The sequence below is a fragment of the Amblyraja radiata genome, chromosome 28 (assembly GCF_010909765.2).
Source record: "Amblyraja radiata isolate CabotCenter1 chromosome 28, sAmbRad1.1.pri, whole genome shotgun sequence".
Classification (NCBI taxonomy): domain Eukaryota; kingdom Metazoa; phylum Chordata; class Chondrichthyes; order Rajiformes; family Rajidae; genus Amblyraja; species Amblyraja radiata.
In genome coordinates, this window is record NC_045983.1 from 19,129,451 (window position 1) to 19,149,627 (window position 20,177).

The 20,177-nt window shown below is 45.0% G+C and overlaps 1 protein-coding gene across 1 annotated transcript; it reads left to right on the forward strand.

Moving 5' to 3' along the window:
* The first annotated feature begins 18,593 nt into the window (after nt 1-18,593).
* Nucleotides 18,594-19,481, forward strand: LOC116989166 (microtubule-associated protein RP/EB family member 1-like). The gene has a single exon (XM_033046392.1). The coding sequence runs from the start codon at nt 18,594-18,596 to the stop codon at nt 19,479-19,481; it is 888 nt and encodes a 295-aa protein (XP_032902283.1).
* The last annotated feature ends 696 nt before the right edge of the window (nt 19,482-20,177 follow it).

Genomic DNA, 20,177 nt, shown 5'->3' on the forward strand with positions numbered 1-20,177 from the left:
AAAAATGTTATCGAGACTGAAGGGCTTCAGTTGTAAGGAGACACTGGATAGAGGGGGACTTTCTTGCCTGGACCAAAGGAAACTGCGAGGTGGGGCATAGATAAGGTGAATGGGCAAAGTCTGCTTCCCAGGGTAGGGAATCTAAAACTAAAGGACGTTGGTTTCAGGTGAGAGAGAAAAGATCAAAAGTTCAGTGGTAAAGCTTTTCACACCAAGGGCGATGGGTATGTGGAACACGAGGAAATGGAGAGGTGGCTATCACAATGTTTAAAATATATTTAAATTTATGGATAGGCAAGGTTTAGTGGGATATAAGTCTAACACAGCCAATGGGACCACCTCAGGGAGACAACTTGGGTGATTTGGCTGTTTCCCTGCTACATAACTGACTTTATTATGCATGGGAAGATTTTCACACAAATACATTTTCTAAAGAAATAGGTTGGCACCATTTCATTTTGTCATTTGGCCCTTTCAGAGGGAGAACAGAGCATACTTAATGATAGGCTGGATTACTAGCACTGCTTAGAATATTATAAACAATCATAAACCAGAACTGCCTAAAGCCGTTCTCATGCATTAGTGCTGTTCATTGCTAAAGTATGCTTTTAGATTCCTGCAAGTGAATTACGCTGTAAACCAGACATAAATAAAGGACACTGATAATTTCCCTTTTGTTTTCTGTGGCTAAGCTGAAAGATTCTGTCATCCTGTCAAAATAAGGCTTTCCTGTTATAGACGCAGAGCCTATCTAAATAACTGAGAATGTGAAAAATAGACTGTATGAACGCTGCCTTTGATTAGTCCACAAATTATAAGGAATTTTTAACTCAAAAGAGAATCAACCATTCACATCCTGGTATGAACTCAACCACCAAACATTTCTGACTACCTGGATAGCAAAGTGCAGAAGTGAACAAATCTCTGACCGAAGTAATATTTCTTTCCATTTATCCTTAAAGAACCATCCTTTAGCCTGGGACTCGGCCTCCTGGTTCAAGACCCAGCCAGGGAAAGCACTCTCTCCTAGTCTACTTTGTTAAACCTCAGATTGGGGTGGGAGAATCCATCCTTCACGTGGTCCACCCTGTTTCAACGCATGCAATCAACCTGGCGTGCACAATCAAATAAGATCAAATAGAACACATTGTCCTACAACTTTAGGCTGTGTACGCCATACACAAGAAGAACCTCAGATTCACTCATAAAATTCCAAACTGGAGGGAGTGCAAGCACAACCTACAAAATCTTCCTCCTGGAGAATGCACTCATGCCCATGCATCACCATAAGACATAGAAGTAGCATCAGGCCATTCGGCCCATTGAGTCTACTCCACCATTCAATCATGGCTGATCTATTTTTCCATCTCAACCCCATTCTGCTGCCTTCTCCCCGTAATCTTTGACGCCCTTCCTAATCAAGAACCTATCAATCTGCCTTAAAAATGCCTAATGTCTTGGCAAACCTCTGGCAAATGTATGCTTCTCTCAGTTTGGAGACCATGATGGTATAGCTTACTCCAGTTCTAGTCTTATTATTGCCCTGATCAATCGTAGCAAGACTTCTTTACAATTCTATTGCTGCATCGTGGAAACATTTGCACGACAGCCTCGCCAGTACTCAAGAAGTTTGACATAATCCAGGAAAAAACTAGCACTGGCTCAATATTCTGCATAAACACAGCAACAATTATTCAGCAACTCTTAACTCCATTTCTACCCACCATAGGAATTTGGTAATGTGGTTAAGTAATTTAGCTGCTCTCTGCCATTTAGTGAAATGGATGAATTGTAATCATACTCCGTGTTTCCCTTTTTGGTCCATGCACCTCGAAAGCAATGGCAAACTTTAATTGGAAATTAATTTTAGATTTCTTCCATCTTTTGTGTTTCTTAATTCGATCCTGAAATTGCAGCTTCTACATTTTTTTTTTATCCCCTCTTCCTATGTTTTCCAACAAACAACAGTAGTTGCTCTTAACCTAACTTGAAAGTTTCTTTCATCTTGAGTGTACAGACTGGTCCATGTAAAGATAAGTCCTAATCTTCAAAATTGCTGGGAATAAAACTCTAATGTAGTCCACATACATGGATGCCAAGTCTTTTTGAACATTCACTGCTTCAAAAATGTTCCCATTAGAAAAATGATCTGCCATTTTAAGCCCCTTAAGATGATTTCACTTGGCAATTTTGAAATAATTTTCCCATTTTGCCTACTCATTAAGACACCTCTATTTTGGTCTTTTTGTAATGTTACCAATCTTGCAAGTATAGCTCTCTGACCAATAAACAAAGTCATTAATAAATACAGTGGATAGTAAGATAACAAGCCCGACTCTCTGTCTCCTGCTGTTAAAACAATGTTGAACAGTGATATCGTGGAATTTAAGACATCCTCAAGGCATACACCTGCCGAAAGTGAACACCATTTCACTATTGCGGTATGCTAGACTCGTAGAATATTTGCTCTAATCTGAGTCACTGGAAGAGATAACCACTGTCTTGAATCTTGATAGATGCAAGAAAGTGTTCAACGCCTCTATGAAAAATGCAAACTTCTCACTGATGATTGGCAATCCGTGGCCGAGGGTTTGTACAGTAGCCGCACAGTGTAGCGGCAGAGTTGCTGCCGTGGAGCAGCAGAGACCAAGGTTCGATCCTGACTGTGGGCGCTGTCTATACAGAGTTTGTAAGTTCTCCGTGTTCTCCGGTTTTCCCCTGGGTGCTCCCTTTCCCTCCCACACTCCATAGACATGCAGGCTTGCAGTCCCTAGTGTTGACGATAGTGCTGGTGTATGGGATGAATGCTGGTTGGCGTGGACTCAGTGGGATAAAGCGCCATCACCACCCTGTATCTCTAAAGTCTAATGTTTGGGATAATATTGAGAACCTCAAAGTCATGCTTTGGAGTATGCAGAAGCCCTGTGTAAATGGCAGAAGTAGTGCACCTCCCCTCAAAATACTCGCCCATCTACCCATTGGACACATCTTATCCATTCTGTGAAAGTGTCAGTGGTTTCCACATTGGCTTCATCAGTCACTTCAGAAGTCACATACCAGAATGGAAGGAAATCATCTTTGTTCATGCGGTGCGAGGTAAGATACATTGACATCATTAGATCATAAGTGATAGGAGTATAATTAGGCCATTTGCCCCATCAAGTCTACTCCACCATCCAATCATGGCTGATCTATCTCTCCCTCCTAAACCCATTCTCCTGCCTTCTCCCCATAACCTCTGACATCCTGTGATAAGTGAGTGGACATATCTGGATCTGGGCCAGCTGAGAGAAAAGGTATCAATTGGAAGTTCATCCAGAGAAGTAAAGAAATGCATCTTGGAGAAACACCAAAGCAAGAGAATTGTCAGTAAATGGGAGGATACTGAGTTGTGCAGGGGTTGTGTGGAGAAATTGAAGGGCCTTAATGTGTATGACCACAAATAGTTAAAGGTAAGAAGACCAATCGATAAATTTGTTCAAAAGGCATTTGGATAGTTTCCTTTTTTTTAGCTGAGAAAAGAACATAAGAATAGAGAGATTATGCTCGATCAGTTTACAACACTAATCGGGTCATAGCATTAGAGCTAGGTATAGTCCTATTCACGACATTACGGGAAAGATGCAATTGAACGGGAGAAGGTGGAAAAGGGTTTTATGAAGATATTGCTAGGTCTGGATAAATGTAGCTGTGATGAGGTTAGATAGGTTGGGGGTACACAAAAATGCTGGAGATTGGGGTTGTTTTCCTTGCAACAGAGGAGGCTGAGGGAAACTTAACTCTGTTTACAATTATAAGGGCTAGATAAAACATACGAGAATAATCTGTTTCATCTGGCAGAACGGTCAGAAACCAAGGGCAGAAAGTTCAAGTAAATGTGGAGACATTAGATGGGAGAGGAGATAGTGATTTTCTTTCCATGCAGAGCTGGAAGGGTGTGGAACTCATCTGGAAAGGTGCCTAAAGCAGTAACTATCGTCACATTTACACCGTGACTAAAGAGCAGGTACATGCAAAGTTGTAGGCCATGCGCTGGAAGGTGGATTAGATCATCACAGGGCATGATCAGTGAAATTCTTCCTTTGTAGGGTTTTGTTAATTTTATGATTTTTGTGATCCAAATTATATGGTTTCAGTAGCAGAGGGTTAGTGAAAGCTGGTTGTTTTGTGAGAATGGTTTCAAACTTTAAAAACACGGTGATGATTAATCTTGTGCATCACGCTGTTGTTACTTCATTTGGGAGAGTCTTGCATTGGGAAAATGTTGCTAGTATTAGCAAATAGCTCACAGGAAAGTCAGGGCTGAAATACTCGCTGGCCTCTGAGGTGCAGCAATGGTCGCAGACATGCTCTGCTCTGTGTTAATCACCTTTTCAACATCAGTACTCTTTTAGAAATGCACAGAATCTCTTGCCATGAGTAGGGAAATCGAGGACCAGAGGGCATAGGTTCAAGGTGAAAGGGAAAAGATTTAATAGGAATCGGAGGGGTAACTTTTTCACACAAAGGGTGGTGGGTGTATGGAACAAGCTGCCAGAGAAAGTAGTTGAGACTGTGATTATCCCAACATTTAAGAAACAGTTAGATAGGTACATGGGTAGGACAACTTTGGAAGGATATGGACCAAGCGCAGGCAGGTGGGACTGGTATAGCTGGTGGGACATGTTGGCATGTGTGGGCAATTAGGGCCGAACGGCCTGTTTCCACATTGTATCACTCTATGACTCTCAATGTGAGAAGCATTGGAGGCTGTGTAACCAGAGGACACTGAAGGACCACTCACACAGACTGCAGTGGCATTGATAGCAGCGTGGTCAGGAAGTTATTCTGAATGGGCTCACTCGAGACTGTAGATGCTGAAATTTGGTACAGAAATCAAATTGCTGGAGGAACTCGGTGGGCCAGCAGCACATACGGAAGCAAACGGATTGCTGACAATGCTGGGTGAAGACTGAGCATGATTCTCGACCTGAAAAGATGTTTGTGAACTGAGGTGGTTCCAGTATGAGTTAATACATGCGTGACCTGCCTCTGAGAGTTCCTTTCCCAGTCACGTCAATTACACATCTGCCTGGGAGCTGACACACAGCTTCAACATGCCTATGTTATTATGCAAGAACCAAATTTGTTTTAGGCGCAGCGTTGCTGGTGTTTTTGTTTTGAAATCTGTTTGTTTAGCACGACAGGCGCCTTCTAATAGGCACCTGAGTCACAGGTTGTTGGGTGGGGAGATTGCTTCTAAACCAGAGAAAGAATGTGTTTCATTCAGACAGTCATAGATTCGCCTGCCTCCCTTGCACTGACAAGTTAGTCTCCGTTTTTGGGTGTGCCAAAGAAATTCTCTGCGTGTATTTGTTTTGTCATCCACTACCCTACCCCATCCCAGTAATGTTCTGGGCTGATGTGCGAATAATCATCAGCCAGGAAATATTTATGGAGTGCCATCATATCCACCACCGTGTACCTGATCTATTGAAGCCACTCACCTTCTGCCCTGTCTTGCTTCCTGTGGTGTGTTGCCTCTGTGGCACGTCACTGGGCTCCAGTCACACCCAGTGGCCATTCCTTGGGCTTGATCACGGTTAGATTAGTGAAAGTGATGTGGACTTGCAGAGGGTCCCGCTGGATTGTGGGGTGGGAGTCTGTCTGGAGCAGGAAGAGCCATGTCAGGGCTCAATTTATGCACAATTTATGCACATAAAGCACAATTTAGGAAGTGAGAGACAAGACTGCTACAGCTGAGCCACAACTAGCAGCTAAGCAGTTTGACTTCTTAAATAGAAAACAAGACCGTAATTCCCAGAGACTGATGGGAGTGAGAAAGGGAAGTCACATCTGATTCTGAAGATAGACACAAAATGCTGGAGTAACTCAGCAGGACAGGAAGCATCTCTGGAGAGAAGGAATGGGTGACATTTCTGGTCGAGACCATTCTTCAGACTGAGTTCCAGACTCAGTGCCAGGCCCATAGCCTCCAGGCTCAGCACCAGGCCTACAGCAGATCTGATTATGAAGATCTGTTGTCTGCTGAAACATATCGTCCTGGCAGCTCAGCAAGAAAGAGATCAAGATTTCTGAAGGGGTTTCACTGAATTCTTTATCCCATTTTCATTACAAAGAAGGAAGTTACATCCACCTAGTTTTGAAAGGTTCAGAGTGAGTTTGAAGAAGGGTCCTGAGCAAAAATGTTCATGTTCTATTCATGTTCTATAGGGATGTTGCCTGACCTGCTCAGTTACTCCAGCACTTTGTGTCCTTTTGTATAAACTAGCATCACCAGTTCCTTGTTTCTTCCTCAAAGTCAGCCTCACTGGTCTTGGTGAATTAACACGGGTAGGCAACGCACCTGCCTCAGTCACTGCCGCATACATTCTACTCCGGCAGACCCAACAAAGGCAGGAACCTTATTTGATTAAGTAGATTCAGATGAGGGAATTCAGATTGCTTTATCTGGAATAATATGTTCTGGATCAAGTTAGGGTACAAATTGGAATTGGTTACAGATGCCAGAGCAGCTGGACATATTGCAGGAAACTTCATCACATGGCCACCATCTTTAACTGCCTCATCCGGGCAAACAGCTCGAATATTTTTATGACTCATTAACGAAAGAGTTCAGGAAACAGTAAATAAAACACATATGGATAGAAATTCATTCTGGGCTACGTGTGAAATTACTTTTTGAAAGCAATGTTTGAACCTGTCCCCAATCACCAGTCAGGCACTGCCTTCCACATGCTAATCACTTGCAAAGTATTTTATCATGTTGCCTTTAGTTTATTTTGCTAATCATCATAAATCTGCGTCCCAATGCTCTTGATCTTTCTCTGCAGTTTCCCGCTGTCTCTATTTTTTGAATACCTTTATTAAATATCTCAAACTTCTCTGCTTTGTGAACAGCAATCAGGAAGAGAAGGAAGAAAAGAGGAGGGTGGGAGGGGCAGCTGTTACCTAAAATGTGGAGAATTCAGTCTTCATTTTATAGATACATTTATTGGTGTTGACTCTACATAAATGTGTTTTGTAAGTAGATATTTATGTGATTTTACTTTGTGTAAATAGTTCAATGTTTGGACAATTTATAACCATAGAATCGTAGAGCTATACTGCCCTCTCAGCCCAAATTGTACATGGCAACCAAGTTGACATTCTAGGTAAGTATATATCTAGACAGTTATTTTTTGTAACTTTAAAAACAAAACAAAAGTAAAGTAACATAGTATATTGGGAGTCTATAACTTTAAGGACAATGGATACCATGTGTTTTGGCTTCTGATACATTGTTGCATCAACCACCTCTGTAACGCCATGCTCTTCATCCCCTACTCCCATTGTAGAGCCCCACCCTTTGTGTCACTTGTGTCCTCTTGCCATTGTGATAGCACAATGACTCTCCATACACTATACCTGCCATAACTCCTTAAGAAAAACTCCAACACTTCAGTTGGGCATCTCGTACGTTCTGCATACTCTTTGCCCCTTTTTTTGTGCCTTCATGTGTCTTTAGGCAACTGTGGCAAATGAAACGGTGCTGTGGCCAAGTCAGATATGCCTGCAGATGGGGCTAGACTGCCTCCAACGGAAGGCACGTGAAAAGCCTTTCCTAAGGACAAGGACTCCCCTTTCAGTGTGGAGGTCAGCCGTTCCTAGCTCACATTGTGTTGTTACTCACTCCCTGATCATTGGAGTCCGGTCAGTCTGAATGGAAGGAAGTCTGACTTTCCATGGCTATCTTGAAGTTGACAGATGCTAGGAAGTGTTTGTATGTTTAAAGGAGATCTTTCACCACATGAACACTTGGCCTCTCTGTGAGGTGCTAATCTTAAATGTAAAACAACAAGCTTTTCCTGAGGAGCCAAGTCAAATCAGGACAATCAAAGCAAGCCATACTGTTTTTATATAGTTTCAGGAACTCAGTCTGAAGGGGCATTATATTGTAAAATCTTTGGGGAAACATGTGCATGTTGATTGTCTACTGTGAGTAAGTACTGAGTATGCCGCATTCTTGAAAGGAAAAGGAGAGATTTATTGCTCCAAACCTCAGGATGCCTCAAAATTCTTCACAGCCACTTAATATCTTTTGCAGGATATAGCCACTTGTGTGACAGACAAATTGGCCACAGCAGGGTTTCTCAAGATGCTTGCAGCCTTCACCTTCTTATGCCTTTCCACCAGATAGTTACTGAAATAACTCAGCGGGTCAGTAGCACTTATGGAGGGAGATTAAATGACCAAGGCACAGTGGTGCAGCGGTAGAATTGCTGCCTTACAGCACCAGAGACCAGGGTTTGATCCTGACTACAGATGCTGACTACTGACTGCAGATCCTGTCTGTACAAGGTTTGTACGTTCTCCCTGTGAGTGCGTGGGTTTTCTCCGGTTTCCTCCCACATTCAAAGGACATTCAGGCTTGTAGGTTAATTGGCTTTGGTAAAGTTGTAACTTGTCCCTAGTGTGTATGACAGTGTTAAATGTACGAGGTGATCGCTGGTTGGCCTGGGCTCAGTGGGCCAAAGGGCCTGTTTCCACACAATATCTCTGGTCTAAAGAGATGGGCTCTTCACCGTGCTAGCAAAGGCAATAAGGGATTGAATGGCCTCTTTTTCTGCTGTAAGATCCTGTGTTGGAAATGGTGCAACATGTCTCATTGTATTTATAGGATTTAGTCAATGATGAGTGCGATGTGATTATATGTCTCACTGCACAACAAAGTAAGGCAAGATAGACTGTCTCTTGGATAGATTGCCAGTTACTATGCTGTTCTGATTGAGCAAAGACTATGTTTTGCTAATCAACTGAACTACCAGGGGGAGTCAGATCTTTAGTATCATTAAAAGTAACAGCTGTTGCCAGTAAACCTCACTGAAAATAGACAATTTGCTTTGAATCTGGTTTAAGGGAGTATATGGCAAATGTTTGAAATCTTCAATTGCCTAATTATAAGAGGATCATCATCATCTCTGTCTCTTCAGCCCAGAGTAGAGTTTGTGAGGATGGAAATCAACCATCCACACAAGATGTTTACAGGCTCTCAGTTGACGTCCAGCTGCACAGACTGGAGTCCACATCATGATGCCTTGCACAAGGGGAACACTTGACGGCTCGGTGGCGCGGCAGTAGAGTTGCTACTTTACCGCACCAGAGACCCCGTGTTCGATCCTGATTATGGGTGCTTGTATGTACGGAGATTATCCGTTCTCCCCGTGACCTGCATGGTTTTTCTCCAGGATCTCTGGTTTCCTCCCACATTCCAAAGACGTACAGGTTTGTAGGTTAATTGGCTTGGTATCATTGTAAATTGTTTCGTGTGTATGTTGGATGGCATTAGTGTGCAGGGATCGCTGGTCGGTGCGGACTCGTTGGGCCAAAGGGCCTATTTCCGCGCTGTATCTCTAAACTAAACTAGATATAGATGTGATCCAGGAGGATCACATTCCAGATTTTAACGGACATCGTAACATCGCAGCCTCCACCCATGGGTGAGAAGTAAAGCATCAACCTAACCTAAAATGAAGACTTCTAATCTGTGACAGAGAACAACATGATTAAGGATGGCCCATTGCCCTCCATCCTACCTCCCCAGGCTATCCCCTCACCTTTCCCACTGTTCCCATCTTCCCAGAATACTTTCCCTAATTGGCTCCACTCACCAACTTCCTTTCATATCAAATTCCATAATTACCTCCCAGCGTCTGTCACTATCTTCACCCTTCCCTCCCCCACCTGGTCCCATCTGCCCCTCGACACCTTCTCACTTGGATCTACCTACCTATTACCAGCCAGCTCCTGCATCACCCCTCTCCTCACCTCTTATACAGATTATCTCAATTCTAAACTCTCAGGACACAAAGAGCTGGAGTAACTCAGTGGTTTAGGAGCATCTCTGCAGAACATACATGTTCTGGGTTGAGACCTTTCTTCAGACCTTTGTTTACATAGGTGCAGGAGTAGGCCATTCGGCCCTTTGATTAATATGATCATGGCTGATCATCTAAAATCAGTACTCCGTTCCTGCTTTTTCCCCATATTCCTTGATTCCTTTAGCCCTAAGAGCTAAATCTAACTCTCTCTTGAAAACATCCAGTGAATTAGCCTCCACTGCCTTCTGTGGCAGAGAATTCCACAGATTCACAACTCTTTTAGGTCTTAGTAGCACTTCATTTCTACACTCATTGCCCTGACATTTTAAACCTGAGTTTTAGGATGGACGGTGATTTTAAACTAGATAAACAAATAGGCGCGGTGGTTAAGTCCAGCTTCTTTCACCTAAGGAAGCTGGCAAAGGTGAAGCCCATCCTCGAGCGGCAGCATTTTGAAACAGTAATCCATGCCTTTATTACATCTAGGCTGGATTACTGTAACACACTCTACTCTGGAGTTGCACGAGCTTCATTGGCTCGTCTCCAGCTGGTTCAAAATGCTGCCGCTCGCCTTTTAACCGGAACTCGAAAGAGGGAGCACATTACGCCAATTTTGGCCTCCCTTCACTGGCTCCCAGTGCACTTTCGAGTTCATTTTAAAATTATTTTATTTGTTTTCAAATTATTGAATGGGCTCGCCCCGCCTTACCTCTCTGAGCTGCTCCACCTATATGCTCCTGCCCGGTGCCTCAGGTCAGCTGATCAGCTGCTCCTTGAGGTACCAAGTTCTAAGCGGAAGCTCAGAGGGGATAGAGCCTTTTCTGTTGCTGCTCCGGCACTCTGGAACGCCTTGCCGTTGCACATCAGACAGGCCCCCTCACTGTCCATCTTCAAATCCTCCCTAAAAACTCATTTTTATTCTCGGGCCTTCGACACTGGCTGAGACATTGCTCCTGTTCTTAGTGCTTTTAATGTCTTAATTTTTATTGTTTTTTAGTCCTTCGTTTTACGGTTTTTAATGGTTTGTAATAACTTTTTGTCCATGAGTTCTCATGTACAGCACTTTGTGGCAACTGCGGTTGTTTAAAGTGCTTTATAAATAAAGTTATTATTATTATTATTATTATTATTATAGGATCCTGATCCAAAATTTTAGTTTAGTTTAGAGATACAGCGCGGAAACAGGCCCTTTGGCCCATCAAGTCTGCACCGAATAGCGATCCCTGCAAACTAATACTATCCTACACACACCAGGGACAATTTACAAATTTTAGCAAGCCAATTAGCCTACAAACCTTTAAGTTTTTGGAGTGTGGAAAGAAACTGGAGCACCCGGAGAAAACCCATGCAGTATTTGTAAATGTACAAACTCCGTACAGACAGCACCCATAGTCAGGATCTAAACCAGGTCTCTGGCGCTGTAAGGCAGTAACTCTTCCACTGTGCCACCATGCCAAACCTTTTAGCAGAAGGCAATCAGAACAATGTCCTTCCCAAACAAGCTTGCCTTTGTTCGAGATCTGCATTCACTGCCTTGACACCATCCTTGACTACCATTGTGTGCGATGCACTTCATCAATGTATGCCAGGAACTTCCTTCAGCCCAATGAAGCAAATGAATTAGTAGCTCATTGTTTTCACCAGATTTCCTGCAAGCCACAGATTTTAGGATCTCAGATTATCTCATTCACCATACTTATGCTTAACTTAAGTTGATCTTTCAACAGCAGGTTTTAAATATTGGAAAGGAACCAATTGCATGTAAACTGCTTGCATATTCCATTGAAGTGACATTTCACATATTTTTAATACATTTCACATGCCCAAGTTTAAACTATTAGAAGGATGCATGTCCCCTCGTGAACCCTGCAGCCAAAAGGAATGTGAAAGTTACCTCTTCCACCGCCAAGCACACTCTTTATATAATAACCAGTATTTGTTCTACTTTCTTCATTAACCCGAGCAGGTCAGAGAATACAGAGGCTGCCTCGTAGACACAAGAATCTGGAGCAAAAATCGAACTGCTGGAGGATCTCAGTGGGTCAGGCAGCATCAATGGTGGCAAAAAGACCCTACATCAGGATTTGATACTGCCCTCCTGTCCCCAGCACCGTCCATACTCATAGTCATAAAGCATGGCAACAGGCCATTTGGCCTCAAATCCCCATGTTGACCAGAGGGGACTCATCCATACTAATCCCATTTTCCGTTGTTTGACCCATCACCTTCTATGTCGGTAGGTGGTTCAAGTACTTGTCTAAACACTTAGATGATCACAAGCCGCCACCTGTACAATTACCATGAGATACTTTCACAAAGGTGCTACTAATGCGCCCTCTAAACACACAGTCACTCTTTTCTAAAGTATGTTGGCTTCTTTGCCAATTTGGTTTTACTGGTATTTGTGTGCAGCAGAAAAAACCCCATTAATGGTAGGAATCGCATTGCAAACACATGATGTCTATTCTTAATATAATGTTCTGAAAGTGTATTAAATATTCTTGGCAGGCGGTTTGCCTGATCTTTTAAGGCAGTGTCTGCTTTAAGTTCTGGGCAAGTCCCAGACACTTCCCAAAGACAGCCAGAAACCAGTGCCTGAGCCATGAGCTGTAAATGTTGTCACCCTTTTAAAACTAAAAGAAGTCCGCTTTTTAAAAATTCACCACCTAATTCACTGAGGAACAACTAGCTCACAAAAACAAAGGATGTTTGCTGATTCCAACTTGAAGTCTCTCTGGAGCACTTTAAGACATCACAGGTGCTCCACCTGAACGTTTCCATCTGTGATGAACCGCAGGCCACAGACTTGGGGTTACCTTCAAAGTTCAGCAACATTTGAGAGCCAGTATCATAGCGTGAGCTGAAATTGTCCTAATGAACTGACTGTGGACTGGGCCCCTTTTCATCTGCGCACACAGGTTTGCTTTGCCTTCCTCTTATTTCACAAGGTGAATGGCTCATTCTTTCTGCACATTACATTGGATTTTGGCAGCTGGTTAACATTTAGTCAGTCTGATGGATGTTTCTATAGAAACAAGGAACTGTAGATGCTGGTTTACAAAAGAAGACACAAGGTGCTGGAGTCTGAAGAAGGGTCCCAACCCGACACGTCGCCTATCCATGTTCTCCTGAGATGCTGCCTGTCCTGTGGATCTACTCTAGGTCTTTGTGTCTTCTGGTGGATGTCGCTTTATGCCTGAAATATGTTTAACCTGTCGTACACAGGTATCAGCATGAATATGTAAAGGGAAGCCCTGCTTGACCAACTTCAGTAACCCGCTCTGTGAATTATTCGAGGAGACAATACAGTCAAAGGGAGTCATGTTGGAGATATAATTGATCTAGATTTCTCTCGATTCGGTGCCACATTATAGACTGCAGTCTAAATCCAGCTTATATGATGTCCAGAATGTGGCAGCTCAACAAACGGAGCAGACTGTTATTTGGTGTGGTAGAAGGGACTGACACAATGGTGTGACTAGTGGAATTACTGCCTCACATCTGCAGCAACTCAAGTTCGATCCTGATCTCTGGTGCTGTGTATGTTGGGTTCCTCTAGGTGCTAGTTGATTGATTAATCGGCCACTGTAAATTGGCCCTAGTGTGTAAATGAGTGGTAGAATCTGATAGAATTGATGGGAATATGGGAAAAATAAAATGGGATTAGTGTTAATGGGACCCTTCTGATTGTCACAGACATTGTGAGCTGAAGGGCCTGTTTCCATGCAGTATGATTTTATAATGTTATAAGCGGGGTTATGAAGTTATGAAGATCAATGTTTATTAACGGGCTACTGTTGTTTTCAATGTGAATCAAAACTGAAAAATCAAAAACACATTTTCAAAGTTTATGGATTGCACTAAGTCAGAGGAGTGGGGGAGGGCAGGGAGGTCAGTCTTGAGGTGGTCCGTACTGATGGGCAGAGAGTAGGATGGTCATGTTGCCCTATGTGGCCTGTGGTGTGGTGTATATACTGAACAATCTATGTCAAAGGGCAGAGAGTAAATAATAGAACACAGTTCATTCTGCACGCAGTGACACACCTCAGGACGATATTGCTTCATTAGTGTTTTAACAAAGCCTTCTTTCACCTCTGCACACCCTTGAAGTAACAGAGATTCAGATAAATTTGGCCTTGCTGCCAAACTTCCACAGATAATATTTGGAATTGATTGCATCACATATCTATTAACATAAAGAAATATCTTTAGATAGCGGTGATCATTCTCTCCACTAGCAACATGAGTTATACTGAGGGCAAAGTATGTCTCAGCCCTTGTGTCCTTCTGATATTAGTTTCAGACATAACAAGGTTCATGTCTGCAGGGTATCGTCTGTTTTGAATATTTTAAATATTAATAAACAGAATTGTTCTGTAATAAAACTGAGGTGTTCCAGTCAAACAGTTGTGCTTGTCCCTGAATAAACGCTGTATGTTTTGCAGAATGTCTGATATTGAGGGTTATATCTATCCAAACCTAATGCTATCTCATTATTTGCCTTGTCCACATAATGTTCTCTCTCAGGCCTGAGAGACACTTCTCACAGGATGTGGCTGAAATGGTTGGGTCAGCAGAGGAAGGAAGGCTGCTTGCTTGTGAATGGCATCTTCATTAGTTGTCCTGGTCTCCACATCGCTGGAAGTTCATCTCCATATCTTGGCCCTTTTCCCTACTCCCTGGGACAATGTTGTTAACTGTAGGGCAGGAAACAAGTTGCAGTTACAACATGCCAACAACATGGCAGAAGAAGAAAGAAGCAAACATCGGAACTATGTAGGAGGCTTCAGGGAGATGGTCACGATCTTAATTGAAGATGTTTAGCATCATGGAGTCATACAGGACAGTAACAGGCCCAGAAACAGGAGAGGTGAGGCTATGTTCTAATGCTCATCATCCCGTGTATTCCTCTGATCATCAATGAATAATAAGGTCCTACCTCAGGATGGAAACCTCAGGAAGTTATTGCCATTCACAATTCAATCAATCCCAATGAACTGAAGAGCTAAGATCAACTTTGATTAATGGTAGAGAATCCTGATGCAAACTTAAAGTAGCAGGACACCTGACTCATCCTTTGGGAGACATAAAGGTTATACAGCATGGGATCAAATCTTTAGCCCAACTCATCCATGCCAACCAAAGTATTTTTATTTTATCGAATTGTACCTGCCTCTACCACTTCCTCTGCCAGTTCATTCCATATACTGTATCTACCAGTCTCTCTGTGAAAAATGGTTCTGTCAGTTCCCCTTTAAATCCCCCCCCCCCCCTCTCGTTTAAAAAGACTCTGACAATCCTTCTTATCTATGCAAGAGACAAGTTAAAAATTCTCCACAAGGTCACTCCTCAGCCTCCAACGCTCCAGAGAAAACATCCCCAGTCTAAGCAGAATCTCCTTATAGTTCAAGCCCTCCAATTCCGACAACATCCTTATGAACCATCTCTGCACCCTCTCTAACTTAATCATATTCTTCCTATAGAATGGTGACCAGAAGTGCACATAATATTCCAGACGTGGCCTCACCAACATCTTGTACAGCTTGGTGGATGCAAACAAGCTGAATGTTCATCTTTCGTGATGACAGCAGATAGATTTTGTGAGATTCACTTACTGGAGAGGTCATGCAAATGCAGAGAGTGGTGTTCATTACTCAGCAGCTGTGCTGAACAGCAGCTTTCCATTCATCACTGCCATACAACAAGCTTAGAAAAACTATTTTCCCAGGAAGTGTAATGATGCTGGAACCCCCATTGCAATGTCAATACCTCATCTGTCACTTCATCAACGTCACCACTAATTTCCATCCTGCGCTCAAATTCATGGACCATCTCCTACATCTCCCTACTGTTTCTAGATCTCACCGTGTCCATCACAGGAAACAGCCTATTGACTGACATCTGCTACAAACCTACTGACTCTCATAGCTGTCTAGACTACACATCTTCCCATTCTGTTTCCTGTAAAGACTCTATCCCCTACTCCCAATTTGTCCATCTACGCCGCATCTGCGCCCAGGATGAGGTGTTCCATACCAAGGCATCAGAGATGTCCTCATTCTTTTGGATACGGGGGTTCCCCTCTTCCATTACAGCTGAGGCTCTCATTAGGGTCTCTTCGATATCCCGCAGCTCTTACTCCCCCTTCCCCCCATTCGTAACAAGGACAGAGTCTCCCTTGTCCTCACCTTCACCCCATCAGCCGTCGCATACAGCATATAATCCTCCAACATTTTCGCCACCTCCAACGGGATCCCACTACTGGCCACATCTTCCCATCTCCACCCCTTTCTGCTTTCCGCAGAGACCGTTCCCTCCGCAACTCCCTGGTCAACTCGTTCCTTCCCATCCAAACCACCTCCTACCCAGGTACATTCCCCTGCAACCTTAGGAGATGCAACACCTGTCCCTTTACCTCCTCCCTCATTTTCCAGGTGAGCCAGAGATTCACTTGCACCTCCTCCAACCTCATCTACTGTATCCGCTGTTCCGGGTGTCAACTTCTCTACATCGGCGAGACCAGGCGCAGTCTCGGCGATTGTTTCACTGAACACCTCCGCTCAGTCCGCCTTAACCTACCTGATCTCCCGGTGGCTCAGCACTTCAACTCCCCCTCCCATTCCCAATCTGACCTTTCTGTCCTGGGCCTCCTCCATTGTCAGAGTGAGGCCCAACGCAAATTGGAGGAACAGCACCTCATATGGGCCTGCAGAGATCAGAGGAATGGGAGATGATCACATTGAAACTCACAAATATATCCTGGTGTTTGATAGAGTAGATGCAGAGTGGACGACTGCCCCCAGCTGTGGGCCTCTGACAGAGGTCTGGCCAGTCAGGACTGAGATAAGAAATGACTTGAGATACAGTGTGGGAACAGTGCCCTTCAGCCCACTGAGTCCACGCCGACCAGTGATCACCCCGTACACTACACTAGCACTGTCCTACGTACAAGGGACAATTTACAATTGTTTTTACTGATGCCAATTAACCTACAAACCTGTGTGTCGTTGGAGTGTGTGGGATGAAACCGGAGCACCCGGAGAAAACCGATGTGGCCACAGGGAGAACATACAAACACCATACATACAGCACCTGTGGTCAGGACTCAACCCGGTCCCTGGCATTGTAAGGCAGCAACACTATCGCTGTGCCACCATGCCGCTACAGAGTGTGAATCTTTGAAATTCTCCATCCAAGTGGGCTGTAGATGTTCAATCACAGATATCTTTAAGACATGGATTGATAGATCTTTGGGGTATTAAGAGAATCAAAGGAGCGTCAGACAAATGGGCTGAAGGGCCTACTCCTCCTATATATTATGTTTCCTCATATTGTTAATTATAGCAATAAGCAGGGTCTGGAGAGGTCTTCAGGCTCCTGCCGAAATGAAGAAGTGTGCCTGTGATACCTTTGGAATTTGAAACTATTGAACATTCCCAGTCACTGTGACACCTCTGGAACACTGTCCTTTGAACGGTTGTGGCAATCTGTTCAGCTGCTATGGTGGTTAAAGACTTCTGGGGCAAATGGTTGTAAGCTCCTTCTTGATGTTCCCATGATTAACTGCTCTCTCTATTCATTGGGGATGAGCATGGTGTAGCAGATCGCCCAACAGTGTGCCTGGGGCCATTATAGCGCAAGGTCGCCCTCCTCACTACTTACCAAGTATGTTGTCTGAGCAAAAAGCAGGCACAAAACTTAGGTGCAACTTCCCAGCTGTTGCAGAATGGAACCAGACACAGCCAAAATTGGTTGCATATTTTCATCACTCTCCTTCTTGGTACCCAAAAATGGCGATGCTGATGTTCATAGAACAAGTACAGTCTTACTTAGGGTTCAAAGGGTTTCTTCCTTGAAGGGTTGTAGATGGAAGATACCCAAACATCTCACCGTCTACGATGCTCCTCCAGAAGCGGTGAGATGTTTGGGTTCTGTCAAAGGGTGAACAGGCTCTGAGAGACAAGGAAACTACAGCTGCTGTTCAAGGGGGAAGTGTGTGACAAATGGTCCATTCACCAGATATCGAAGGTCAAGGACCAAGCCATGGCTGTTGACTTGTGAATGAGGCAGCCAGGTCACATGAAAGGAGGTATTACTGGGACACCAAGAGGCACCTCTTTGGTGTTGAAAGCACTTTAGTGTTCCCAGCAAAGACAGAGTGCCCCTAAACATGGCATAGGTTGTTGGATGCATGTTGGTCACATTCGGGTCCAGCATACACACGTTAAGAATTTGTTTGATCATATTTCGAAGTAGCAACACACAATTTTCTGGCTCAAAGGCTTTGAGGCCAATTCAGCGCTACACTTGTTTGGCCAGGCTGGGGTAAAGGCACAGAAAGGCTGGGGTAAAGGCAAGTGAATGTTCTTGCGTGGGACATCCGCCGATCACATGGCAACCAGCCTGATTTCCGTTCATCTTGAGGACAGGACATGGTGCGTCTGCTGGCAGAGCCACCGCCTCACAGCTCCAGAGAGAAAGGTTGGAGTTTGGTCTCTGGCGCTGTCTGCATGGAGTTTGAAGAGCAAGCCGCACAGTCTGCATGTCAAGTACACGCCTCTACCGGGCTCAGTAACCTTTGACTGTCCTTATTATGACATAATGATTAGGTCACTGTGAGAAATAAGTTGCAGCCAGACTGGTAAAAATAGATCAGCCGTCGTGGGGTCGTGGGGAGCAAGATAAAACTTGAGGGGAGGCGGATAGCTGTGTGAGAACGAGGCAAGCAACCAAATGGCCATCAATGTTTACTTCACAGCTTCCAGCAGTGAGAACCTGAGTCGACACAGCATGTTGACCTGGGTCAACGACGCACTTCAGTTGGGTTACACCAAGATCGAGCAGCTGTGCTCGGGCGCAGCCTACTGCCAGTTCATGGACATGCTCTTCCCCGGCTCCATCGGCCTGAAGAAGGTGAGGTTCCAGGTGAGGCTGGAGCACGAGTACATCCAGAACTTCAAGCTGCTTCAGGCCGCCTTCAAGAAGATGGGTGTGGACAAAATCATCCCGGTGGACAGGCTGAGCAAGGGCAGGTTTCAGGACAACTTCGAGTTCCTGCAGTGGTTCAGGAAATTCTACGAGGCCAACTTTGACGGCAAGGCCTACGAGCCGGTGGCTGCTCGCCAGGGCCAGGAGGTCGGACCTCCTCCGGGCTCCCACCCCTCTGGATTCAACAGGCCCAAGAAGACAGTGAGCACGCTGAGCGCGGCGGCGGGTTGCACCCAGGACAAGAAGGCCCTCCTCCGCTCCTCATCATCGGGCACCTTCCTGGCGCGCTCCAAGGCAGCCCCGAAGGCCGGCGGGTTGGCGGGGGGGCAGGGGGCAGCGCACAAGAGTGGAGGAGTGGGTCCCGAGAGGTCCAGCGTGGCGGGCAACGGGGACGCTCACATGAGCGAGCTCGCCGACCAGATGAAGGTCCTGAGGACCGAGCTGGTGGAACTGGAGAGGGAACGGGACTTCTACTTTGGGAAGCTGAGGAGCATCGAGGTGATCTGCCAGGAGAACCAGCAGGAAGACAACAAGGTGGTCCAGCAGGTGGAGAAGGTGCTCTACTCCACCGATGACACCCTCTCTCCGCACGAGGTTGGAAGCCACACATCGGGAGAAGCAGAGGAATATTAAAGGAGCCAAGTCCATTGGCTTGACCTTATTGCAAATGAATGGCTGGGGGAAAGGAAGCCAGTTTAATAGGATACATTTTGTGTGCAAAGATGCGAGTGTAAGCTAAATTAAAGTGTACCTCCTTCCTCAATAATTGAAGGTGATTGCTTTGCCATTACCATCCCCCTCTATCCAAGGCCAAGCTCTCTGTGCACTGCTGGCTGTCACAGGCAAGGCCAGCATCCGTTGGCTATCTAAGGGGGCATTCAATTGAGTGGCAGTGAGTGGCAGATGGTATGGGGAAGGCAAGTGGACCAAGGTGCCCATGGACACCACGTACTTCCTCTCCAGGGACAGCTGGACAAGGACATAAGCCCAGAAAGGGGCAGGCAGTCGGTTTGGGTGGAGCCCTTTGCTGCTATGACCCATGAATGGCCAGCTTGGCCAGGCCCAGCAGCAAATTGACCAAGAGATTGCCATTGACCCACCCATCCCCCCTCCCCCCCCCCCCCCCCCCCCCCCCCCCCCCCACCTCCCCCAGTGGGGCAGGTGCAACCAGAATTTCAGGGGAATCTCCTTCAAATAGGTACAAGTGCACTGGTTACCTTGAGCTGAGGAATCCCAGCCGCCAGATGGAAGCAACCTCTGGCTGGAGACCCTTCAGTGACCGTGTTGCTTGTCGTGGGCCTCCCTTTCCTCTCTCCTGTGGCTCCAAGC

What these genes read in the sequence shown, in the direction of transcription:
- LOC116989166 (XM_033046392.1), top strand. Translation starts at nt 18,594, where the DNA reads ATGGCCATCAATGTTTACTTCACAGCTTCCAGCAGTGAGAACCTGAGT.